General features: G+C 36.5%; 1 protein-coding gene across 4 annotated transcripts in view; it reads right to left on the bottom strand.

Moving 5' to 3' along the window:
• Positions 1–12018, bottom strand: part of SUCO (SUN domain containing ossification factor) — an 86629-nt gene that overhangs the window by 16361 nt on the left and 58250 nt on the right. For 3 of the 4 annotated variants that reach the window (XM_059145426.1, XM_059145425.1, XM_059145427.1), the window contains 5 exons: positions 9581–10744; positions 6382–6469; positions 2940–3044; positions 1262–1416; positions 747–838 (listed from right to left, as the gene is read on the bottom strand). In XM_059145426.1, the coding sequence (XP_059001409.1) occupies positions 747–838; positions 1262–1416; positions 2940–3044; positions 6382–6469; positions 9581–10744 (1604 nt within the window). Of the gene's footprint in view, positions 1–383; positions 475–746; positions 839–1261; positions 1417–2939; positions 3045–6381; positions 6470–9580; positions 10745–12018 lie in introns of all 4 variants that reach the window. The other variant, XR_009347306.1, reaches the window with a different exon arrangement.

The raw sequence follows: 12018 nt of genomic DNA, 5'->3' as shown, positions 1-12018 counted from the left end.
AACGCTGTGATCACAGTAAATCAGCAATGCTCAGCAATGATTACTCAAACGATTTAGTCAATTGAAACATGCTGTTACTAAATCCCAAGGCAAGAGAAGCTAGTTATTATTAAGAAAGCAATCCTAACTGAAATATACAATTAACTTGGTTATTTTAAGACTGCTATAAAGCTAAGTCTCTTAGGAAGTTCTAATTATGAAAGAAATGATATAGAAAAACAGCTACTCAGTACTAATTCATTCATTTTAAATTTAAGTATTCACTGAGTGTTAGATAATGGAATGCTATTACGGACCCTGGCCTATAAAAAAGAGATAAACTAGATTTCCACCCTCCCAGAAAGTGCCTCACAGTCCTCAACTAGAGACAAAAGGGGTCCTACCTGTACAAGAAGAGGAGGCAGATAAGCACAGGATGCTATGGGAGCACATTCAGGTTTTCCAAATCTGCTGAACTTTCTCAAACATCCCTTTCTAAAAAGAAATACTTCTAAACAGGAGCATGTGCAAACAAAGCTACCAGTGGCTAATTAAACTAAGCGCCCCTTCCCCACCCTCTGGGCTTTTAGGAATAAAGACAGAAAGAAAGTGTGCAAGTGATAAGGTGGCTTTGACGCAGCACAAACACAAAGGTTACTTATGCCCATTACTCTGCTGCAGATGGTTCTGAACACAGGACTGACACTACACTTATGCAGAAGTGAGCTAGATTCCTGTTTACATATAAACGTGGCACAAAAATCTACCTTCTTTGCCAGTTAACTGTAGAGACTTGGATCTGATGAGTGGGAATGAAGTTCTCCTTTTCAAATTCATATCATCGTAAGATGAGAAACACCTGAAACATGAAGAAAGTCAACACTGGGCACAATGAGTAAACGACATATAATTTACTCTGCAGCTGGGGCCTGATGGAAGCTGCTGAGAACTGAACATGCTACGGAATACCAATCTCTAATGTAAAACTCCAGTTACTGCTATTACATGTAAAAAAAAATTAAGGATCATTCTCTAAAAGGTGCTATATTAAAATACCTATTATCCTCTCCCTTTGAATTCCACATTCAAGCATCCTTCACAACCAAAATATTTCAATGGTTTATGCACTTCTTATTAATGTTTTCTTTATTCCAGTCTATAGAACCTTCCAGATACAGGACTATCTTGCTAAAAAATTATTTCAGTATTCCCTTATTCAGTAAAATTTCTCAAAAATATTTAAAAAAATAGTAAAAAATGTGAAATAAAATGCTGACGTTACCTTTTAGGGCTTGGATACTGATTACTTTTAGGGAGTTTCGAAATATAATCTCCATCAAATTGAGAGGTGTTTCGACAACGCTGCATACAAAGCATTAGTCCCAAGACAACACAGAGAACCAAAGATATGACAAGATAGCTTTGTCGATCTGAAACCTGAGAGGAGAAAAAGGATTTAGTTATTATATATTTTATATATTATAATAATATTAAATATTGTATTATTATATTATTAGTTTATCATTTAAAAATTTTATTAAGGAAAAATACCATGGGATATAAAATTCAAAGAACAAATCGTTTTAAACATTTTTTAATGTGTTTCAAAACCAAAAAATGCATGGCATGCTCTTAGAAAATGAACTACTGAGGTAATGTCTTACTCTGTCTTCTCCCCTCCCACAAATCTTTAAACATTTCAAACCTATGGAAAACTTTTAAAAAATATCAATGAATATATTCATGCCTTTCAACTATGTTCACCAATAGTTAATATTTTGCTACATTTGCTGTGTTTTTCCATCTGTACTATCTCCTACTTGGGGAGAAAAAAAAATCTTGCTCCTACCTAGTCTAATCGCCCAGTTATTTAAGCAAAAAACATGGGGTCACCCTTAGTTCCCCATCCCACACATCCAGTCTTTCATCAAGGCTTGTCCTTCTCTTAAATATTTCCTGAATTCAACAAGTTCACAATGTTCTCCACTTCTAAAACCCTCCTCCGAATCGGTGTCACCGCACCCAGGTTATCGCGACTACATCCCAACTGGCATCCTCCCCACTTCTGCTTTTGCTCTTCCCTAAGAGGCAATTCTCCAGAGCAACAAATAGGGAGTTTCTCAACATACCCTCAATGAGATGACCCTCATCACTTCTTAATTCTTTCCAATGAGTTGCAATGATTAGAATAAAGTTTAAACTCTAAACTGCCTACAAAGGCCTCCATGACCTGAGCCCCACCATTCTGCTCAGCTCATTCTGTACATTCCCTCATTCTGCTCTAGCCAGGCCAACTAAACATAGCACATTGTTTCCAATCGTGGGTCCTTTGCCCGAGTGTGGCTAGTAACAGGTTTGTTCTGACCCGAGGCCCCACATTGAGCACTCAAGTTCTAATGCCACTGCCTCAGATAAGCCTTCCAAAACCACCGTAGCTAAAAGAGCAACCCTTACAACACCATCCATACACACACATTTCATTCTGCATTCCACTGTCCCTCACATATATTTACTTTAAGTATTCCCCGTCCCCCAAGAGAGGCTCTGTGCAGTGCCAAGGATACTCACTGCTGTACACTCCAAGTACTATACAGCTCACACCCACATACAATGGATGCTCAAGAAATACTTACTAAGTCCATTAAATTTTTGCTTTATTAAGCAACCCAATAAGCCTTTATAAACTGAAAATCAGTGGTCTGCAAAAGGCCTAACAGAACTGCTTTATAACCATATTTTAGGTTAAGACCTAAACTACAAATGTCTTTTCCAAAAAATTATCATAATTTGTGTATTTCCAAAACTTCAAAATGCCACATTCTGGTATTCTGAAGAAGCGCTCTAGAAATTGACCATTTTGTTTGGTTGAAGTTCTTAGATACCACGTTCTTAACAAGACTGCCTTTTTAACAACCTCTCTATATGCAGTGTTTGTCTTACAAAACCAGTAATAACAATACCTCGCGTTTTAATTCTGCCACTGTTGTTGATAAGTTTGAAACAAGCTGTGTCATGTTGGTCAGCTGTGCCTGTAGTAACTGGATGGCTTCAGTTTGCCGCTGATCCTATGATAAAGGAAGAAATATTATTTTTATGTGTATGAAACTTTTATCTGTACATTATATACACTGTATAAGTTCCAGTAAAATTACTAAGTTCCTCAAGAAAAAAATATATTAATACAAGTTTTTAATGAATCAATATTGTAAAGTGTGACCAGAAATTTTTAAAAAAACAAAAAATGCTGAACCCTCCCTCTCCTTAGCCCTCCAAAAAACCATTTTGCTATTTACTGCTACCATTTGGATTACTGTGCAATAACAAATTATACTTTTCAAGTTAGTATCAGCTCCATGTGCATAAACCAGCTGTATGCAAAATAATCACTTTGTCAAATAAGTATTTTTTTTTTTAAAGATTTTATTATTTATGTGACAGAGAGAGAGATCACAAGCAGGCAGAGAGGCAGGCAGAAAGCCCAATGCAGAGCTCGATCCCCAGACCCTGGGATCATGACCCAAGCCGAAGGCAGAGGCTTTAACCTACTGAGCCACCCAGGCACCCTATCAAATAAGTATTTTTAAGCCAAAGCACTCAGCACAAAAACATGTTGAAAAGTTTTTGAAAAATGTTTCTGGATATGAAGCAGGCTCATACCAAAAAATTTAAAAGTTCTATTCTGTTGCACACTAGGATGGAACTTAGGATGTTACATAGTCAAAACCCTACAACAGTTAATCTAGTCAATGCTAAAATATCACCAATGAAAATAAATTAATCAAAAACACCCATCTCTCTAGTTCTAGATTTTTAAAACTTTTATAATGAACAAACATGTTTTTATGTGAAATATTTGCATGCATATCTTAGGAAATTATTTATCATATTCCTCATCAGGAACCCATATTAGGGAGACTATACTGAAAATTTCAACTTACTACTGAATTTGGGGAGGATCAGAAGAAGGCAGAATGTAAAGAAAATCTAAGACTCTATTTAGGATCATGTATGAAATAGTTATATAACCACTTATCACTCTAGACCTAAGTTTTCCCAACTTAGATTTATGTAAGTTTTAGGGGTGCCTGGGTGGCTCAGTGGTTAAGCACCTGCCTTTGGCTCAAGTCATGATCCCAAAGTCCTGGGATCAAGACCCCCATCGGGCTCCCCACTCAGTGGGAAGCCTGCTTCTTCCTCTCCTTCTGTCTGCCACTCCCCTTGCTTGTGCTTTCTCTCATTTAAATAAATAAAAACCTTAAAATAAATAAATAAATAAATAAATAAGTTTTAAATCTCAACTGGGGGGGGGGAGGGGGACCAAAGGGTGGGTGGGTTGGGAGAGATGGATGCATAAAAATATAACAAAAAGTTTCACTTACTTCCCTTACTGCAATACACTCTGGTAGTTTCTATCCTACTTAGTCTGTTTAAAATGCTGAACCTGACTCATAAAACTGTTTTTTCTGACTCACATTTGACAAATACTGATAAATTCCAGATAATTACATTTAAAGAAAAAACTATGAAATTTAATAAGTTAATACTTCTAATCAAGATTTATTTCCAATACTTTTAATAATATATAAATTATTTTAAAAGTATTTAAGTAAGTCTTTGACATCAGAAAATATAGAGGGGAAATCATTTTAACCATTAAAATTAATGGAGTACTAAATAACTACTGTGTTCATGGGTCAGAAGATAATATTGTTAAGATGTCAATTCTCCAAACTGATATATAAATTCCACAAAATCTAATCAAGATGCAAACAGGTTGTTTTTTGTAGATATTGAAAAGCTGATTCTAAAATCCGTATTAGCCAAAACAGTTTTGAAAGAGACGAACAAAGTTGGAAGATTCACACTACGTGACTTCAAGAGTTCCTATCAAGCTACAATAATCCCAACAGTCTGGTTATCAGCATAAAAAAAGATGAACAGAATAAAAAAGAAGTCCTGAAACGCATCCATATATATATATATATGCACACACACACACACACACACACACACACACACACACATAAATATATTTTGAATTGATTTATATTTATACATAAAACATTCAGAAAAAAACTGAGAAAAAATTCTTTGTGACTCTGTGTAAGGGAAAGATTTTATAGAGCAAAGAGAGAACAGATAAATAGGTTTTAACAAATTAAAAACTTCTGCTCTTCAAAAGACACTTTTTTTTTTCCCCAAGATTTTATTTATTTATTCGACAGAGAGAGATCACAAGCAGGCAGAGAGGCAGGCAGAGAGAGAGGAGGAAGCAGGCTCCCTGCTGAGCAGAGAGCCCGATGTGGGCCTCGATCCCAGGACCCTGAGATCATGACCTGAGCCGAAGGCAGAGGCTTAACCCACTGAGCCACCCAGGTGCCCTTAAAAAGACACTTTTAAGAGAACGATAAATAACAAACTGGAAGAAAAATTTGTAAAATACATCTCTAATAAAGGACTTGTATTTTGAAAACATTTTAAATAACTTCAACTAAAAAAAAAAGACACTAAAAAGGAAATTTGTATGGAATCACAATTGGATTGTGTTATAGTTTAGAGTTTTAACTAGCAATAAGATGCACTAAACTCTAAAACCTCAGGTCTCCTGGCTTCATCCCACCATCCCCTAGTCCCAGATAAATTTTTAGAAAAGTATAAAATTTCTTCATCATAGTAACACACTGTAAAAACTTTTTTTTTTAAAGATTTTATTTATTTATTTGACAGAGAGAGATCACAAGTAGGCAGAGAGAGAGAGAGAGGGAAGCAGGCTCCCCACTGAGCAGAGAGCCCGATGTGGGACTCGATCCCAGGACCCTGAGATCATGACCTGAGCCGAAGGCAGCGGCTTAACCCACTGAGCCACCCAGGCGCCCCACTGTAAAAACTTTTAATAAACATCTGGATACTATAATACTGAAATTGTGTGATACTGAAATTGTTTCCTTAAAATCAAAAGACAGAGTAATGGCCAATATTATCAATGATACTGCATCACAGATAACAGATAGAGGAAAAAAAGAAGAAATGAAAAGGTATAAGGACTAAAAAGAAGAAACAGAACTGTTCTTATCTGCAATCAATTAGATTAGCTGTGTAGAAAACCACAAAAGATTTGAGTTTAACAAAGCTGCTTTAAAAAAGGCCACTGCACTTCTACCACATATACACACACAGACTTGGAAACGTTAATAGGAATAATGCTCAAGAAATTTTCTCTGGAGGAAAAACAGATGCTAATAGCTAGGTAATTTCCCAAAAATGACATCATATAATAGGCTTTTATCATCAACTATCAGGGGAAAGAAAGAACCAACACTACTTATCCTTCTTACCAGCAAGAGCCTATAAAATTCAAAAGAAATTTATATAAAAAGTAAATAAGAGTTGAAGGTGACCAACCTGCTCCTCTGCTATTCTTGAAGTATTCTGAAGTTTTACTATTGTTTTATTAAAGGCCTTCTGCATTTCTTCCATTTGTTTTCGGTACCTGGGGAGTAAGAAAGTATTTACTAAACAGCTTTAATTTCTTATTCATTAACTTATTACTGGAAACACACTTCTGATTTCAATATGTGAGATAAATATACTTTTTTGAAAATGACTCCTACTGAGGCCTGGAACACTTACAAAAGTAAAATAAAGAGATCCCTTAGGTATCTTCTACCTTAACATCAATTCTCCATATCTCACTACTGTGTAAGATCAGTCACATATGTGATCAATCAATTTATGACAAAGGAGCCAAGAATATAAAATGGGGAAAGAACAATCTCTTCAATAAATGGTGTTGGGAAAACTGGACAGCCACAGGCAAAGGAGTGACAGTGGACAACTATCTAACACCATACACAAGAAGTAACTCAAAATAGATCAAACACTTGAATGTAAAGAGAAACAGGTGGTAAACATCTTTTTTTTATTTGACAGAGAGCGATCACAAGGAGACGGAGAGGGAGGCAGAGAGAGAGAGATAGAGGGAAGCAGGCTCCCTGCTGAGCAGAGAGCCCGATGCGGGGCTCGATCCCAGGACCCTGAGATCATGACCCGAGCCTAAGGCAGCGGCTTAACCCACTGAGCCACCCAGGCGCCCGGCCATGGTGATGATTTTTTGGATTTGACAACAAAAGCAAAAATAAACAAGTACATATCAAACTAAAAAGTTTCTGCATAGCAAAGGAGACCATTAGAAATAAAAAGGCAGGGGCGCCTAGGTGGCTCAGTGGGTTGGGCCGCTGCCTTCGGCTCAGGTCATGATCTCAGGGTCCTGGGATAGAGTCCCACATTGGGCTCTCTGCTTGGCGGGGAGCCTGCTTCCCTCTCTCTCTCTCTCTGCCTGCCTCTCCATCTACTTGTGATCTCTCTCTGTCAAATAAATAAATAAATTCTTTAAAAAAAAAAAAAAGAAATAAAAAGGCAACTTGCCAAATGGGAGAAAAACTTTGCAAATCAGGTGTCTGATTGAGTTAATATCCAAAATACATAAAGAACATGTAACACTCAGTAATAAAAAAATTAAAGAATCCAGTGGCAGAGGATCTAAACAGACCTTTTCCACAAAGTTATATGAATGGCCAACAGGTACATGAAAAGATGCTCAACATCACTAATCATCATGGAAATGCAAATCAAAATCATAACGAGATCACCTCCCATCTGTTAGAACAGCTATTACCAAAAAAGATAAGACATAACACATGTTGGCAAGGATGCAGAGAAAAGGGAACCCTGTTGGTAGAAATGCAAATTGATGTAGTCACTCTGGAAAACATAAGGAGGGTCCTCAAAAATTAAAAATAAAACTAATTTATGATCCAGTAACTTGACTTCTGAGTATTTATCTGAAGAAAATGAAAAAACACTAAGTTGAAAAGATGTATGTATCCCCATGTCTACTGAAGCATTATGTACAACAGCCAAGCATGGAAGCAGCCTAAGTGTTCATCAAAGGATAAATGGATAAAGGAAATGCGGTATCTGTATACGATGGAGTATTATTCAACCACAAAAAAGGAAATCTTGCCATTTGCAACAACATGGATGGATGGACCTTGAGAGCATTATGCAACTGAAATAAGTCAGAAAGAGATAAATATCATACAATCTCATTTATATGTGGAATATACAAATAATAATGAGAACAATACCCTCAAACTCCTAAATACAGAGAACAAATTGGTGGTTATCAGAGGTAGAGGATGGGATATGGCAGAAATGGGCAAAGGGGGTCCAAGGCACAGATTTCCAGTTATAAAATGTGTAAGTAAAGGGGATATAACGTACCGCATGGTAACTACAGTTAATAATACTCAGTATCTGAAAGCTGCTAGGAGAGTACATCTTGAAAATTCTTGTCACAAGGAAAACATCTTGTAACTCTGTGGTAATGAATGTTAACTAGTTACCACTACTGTGGTAATCATTTCACAATATATACAAATATTAAACCATTATGTTGTATACCTGAAATTAATGTCAATTATATCTCAGTTAAACATAAAAAAAATTAGTGATTTCTGTGATTCCTTTGTGGAGGCAGTTAGGGTAGGGAGAAACAGGTAGGAGGTACTTTTTTTTTTTTTTTAAGATTTTATTTATTTGAGTGAAATCACAGCACAAGTGTGGGTGGGGGAAGGGAAGAGGGAGAGGGAGAAGCAGACTTCCCACTGAGCAGGGAGCCTGGTGCGGGGCTAGATCCCAGGACCTAAGATCATGACTTAAGCTGAAGGCAGACACCTAACCAGCTGAGCTAGCCAGGTGCCCCAGGCAGGAGGTATTTAAGTGGGCACGCATGTACATGCACGCACATTTTGCCACTAAATTGTCTGTATGGGTTAGGAGGAAACCCATTAGGATATAATGGTGACCTTAGTGACATCTCATTAGTAGCATTTTCATTTAAAAGAAGAAGGGGAAGGTGGTGTTTCAGACGTTCTAGACACTTAGTGCCTAGGTGATTGCAAAATGTTGGGAGGAGAAGCCCTAAGGACCCTGCACAATTAAGGGATAAAAAAGACTAAACAGGTATAAAAAAAATGGAGAACTGTGCCTGGGGTCCTTAATCATTGCACAAGCCCGCTGGCACTTTGAGCAAAACAGCATGAATTATCACAACCAGAACCAGGATTCTAGGACTTCTCTGAAAGACTGCAGATGTTGCCTAATCATCCAGTTCAGTGTACTCTAGTCCTCACTGATTTAAACTCTTGATATTTTGTCTAGTTCCACTAAGAGCTTCAATAGTTAATGTTTTTATAGATATTACATACACAGTATAGATAAATGTTATATAATTTTCACATGAGTACTATGGGAACCAAAGAGTAGAAGAAGCTAAAGTTACAAAAGAAGAAAAGAGAAACTTTTGAAGAAAATTAAAACATGTTGTCACCCTAATACACAAAGGTATTACATCACTCAGTACTTCTAAAAAAGAAAATCAGTTAAGTCATTGATCGACCTTCAAGTAACACTCTCCGCAGCTAACCGGTACTGACTACTACTATATCATGAGATAATTAATCCTCGACTCCTCTATTCAGAAATCATACTATGCTACTCACCTTGCCAAGCAGACTGTGCTATTGATAATAAGGCTTACCTTTGGCTAAGCTCCTCCAGATAGCGGCCACTGAGAGACATGTTAACTTCTAAGGCTTTTATACGATTATTAAGTCTCATAAATACAGACTCCTTTTGGTTTGATCCATGTACAAGATTTCCATTAGCGTATCCTAGATCTGTCGAATTTTGCAATTCAGCATAGAAGTCTGTAGCTGTCCTCTGTAGCCCTCTCAAAAGGGCATCTTCTGGAGACTGTTCTTCCTCTTTTACTTCAGGTAATGAAGAAGAATCCAGAACAGGAGTCAAGGCTTGCTTTGGTGTGTCAGCTATGTGCATTTTGGCTTCCCCATCTTCACCGTCTGGTATAGTAGCTGTGTTTACAGGTGGCACTACTGTTTCAGATAGCTTTGTGACAATGTGCATGGAGTTTGTATCTTCTTTTACAATATTATCCATTATTTCATTAAGCTTATCTGTTTCATAGATCACAGATGGCTTCTCCATAGAACTAAAACCCTCAGACTTTTTTTCTGTCTCATTATCAACCTCAACAGAAGTCTCCTGAGGGATCACCTGAGATGGTGTAGGTCCTGCCTCATATTTAAAAGGCTCAGATACTTCTGTTTTAGATAATGAATGGATTTCTGGAGTAACATCTAAAAGAAGAGACTGAGAAAGAGTTTGAGGATGGCTTGGTTCAAGTTCTATTGCATCTGCACTCTGATTAATCAAGTCACCTTGATGCATACTACTTAGGTCACCTAGAACAATAGTTTCAGCCTCTTTTTCCTTTCTCCTACTGTCCAAATCTCCACTCGGGGGCTGCAATACTGAAACATCCACTGATTCTGCAGGAAGTGGTAAAGGCGGCTGAGGCAACACAAGATGATCTTTTTCTTTACTCACAGTAGTTCTGCTACGTTGCCGATAAAGAGCAACTCTAACTGAACACCATTTATATATGTATTCTGTAAAACTAGAAATACAGCAAATTGTGGTCAGTTCACTGCAAAATATTTGTGTCTCTGACTCAAACCACGGTGATGATTCATCCTCCTGTTCACCACTACCCAGAAGGGTCACTGTAGATGGACCTGCCTCCTCTTCTTCCTCTTGAACCAGTTGTACGATTGGACTCTCTTTTGGAGTATCTGGTGATGTTAGCTCTGTATCCTGTATGTGTCCTTCAGTGGTCACATACCTAGAAATACATAATCATAATTACATATCACTTTAATTAGAAGTCCAAAGTTAAAATTCTGCTAAAAATTCAATGTATCATACATCAAATAAAAGATACTAGATACAACAGAAACTAAAATTTTTTTTGGATGAAATGTTCCCCTTCAAGTCATTTTTAACAAATAAGTATTATTCAGAAATGGTAACAGAAGGGCCATTTATTAAATGATAAGCCAGAAAACCCAAATCACCGTATTTACTAAACCAAACTTGCTTTTTTAAAGTATCTATTTTAGAATTGCTTATACGTGGAGTATAAACAATTATACTAGAATTTGGGATTCTTAATATATGAATGTACTTTGTATCTGAATATCATACTTTCAAAAGGTAGCTAGAAAATTTTTCTGTGGGTGACTTGAGGAATTCCAGCATAGCATTACACATACACACACAATTACCTGCATCTCTCCCTCCCCAAAGTAATCTTAACATCATCTTGGCTAATTCTCTATTACTTAAAGCCAAATATTTAAGAACTCTAATGAAAATGCTGACTAATAATAAATACTGCCCCACCTGTAACCTAATCCCATCTCTAGGATCTAGAGTCCGTATATACGGTAGGAGAGTGTGGGGGGTGGAGCTGGTAGAAATAGTGCTGTAAATTATAATGTCTGTAGTTTATTCCAAAATAAAAATAAACTTCCAGTGCAGCCCTTATAGCACAAAAGGTAAAAACTGAAAAAATAAAGTCATTTGAATACCAAAAAAAAAGAAACATCTTCATATATAATTTTCCTACTCTGACAAATTACTAAGAATTCCAGGAAATGTCTTTGAATAAAAACTAGTATCAGATTAACAAAGGTAGCAATAGAATAGTATCTAAAAGCTAGATCATCTTGCTGATAGCAACTGGACAAAACTAAAACATAATTAGACTATGCTTCTCTAAATAGATGAAATACAGATACATGGTCTCTAATGACATCTCTTACATCTTTATTGTTTACTATCTACAACAGAAATAATGACAGTAAAAAGGAGCAGCGTCTGAAGAAATGGAGGGAGAAAAACTAAAGTGAATTAATTTGGTACAAATTAAGTTATATCCCATCTATAAATATATCCTAATCAGAGCTGTATTTTAAAAAACTCAAAGGTGGGAAAAGAAGTAAGTCTTTTCATAGTAACTTTAACAGTGATACCCTATCACATTCTTTCATTTTCATTTATCTTCTTCAAAGGACTGCCATACAGTCATCAAAAAGAATTCAAAACAAATATAAA

Source organism: Mustela lutreola, chromosome 14 (assembly GCF_030435805.1).
Source record: "Mustela lutreola isolate mMusLut2 chromosome 14, mMusLut2.pri, whole genome shotgun sequence".
NCBI lineage: Eukaryota > Metazoa > Chordata > Mammalia > Carnivora > Mustelidae > Mustela > Mustela lutreola.
This window is presented reverse-complemented; position numbering and strand designations above follow the sequence as displayed.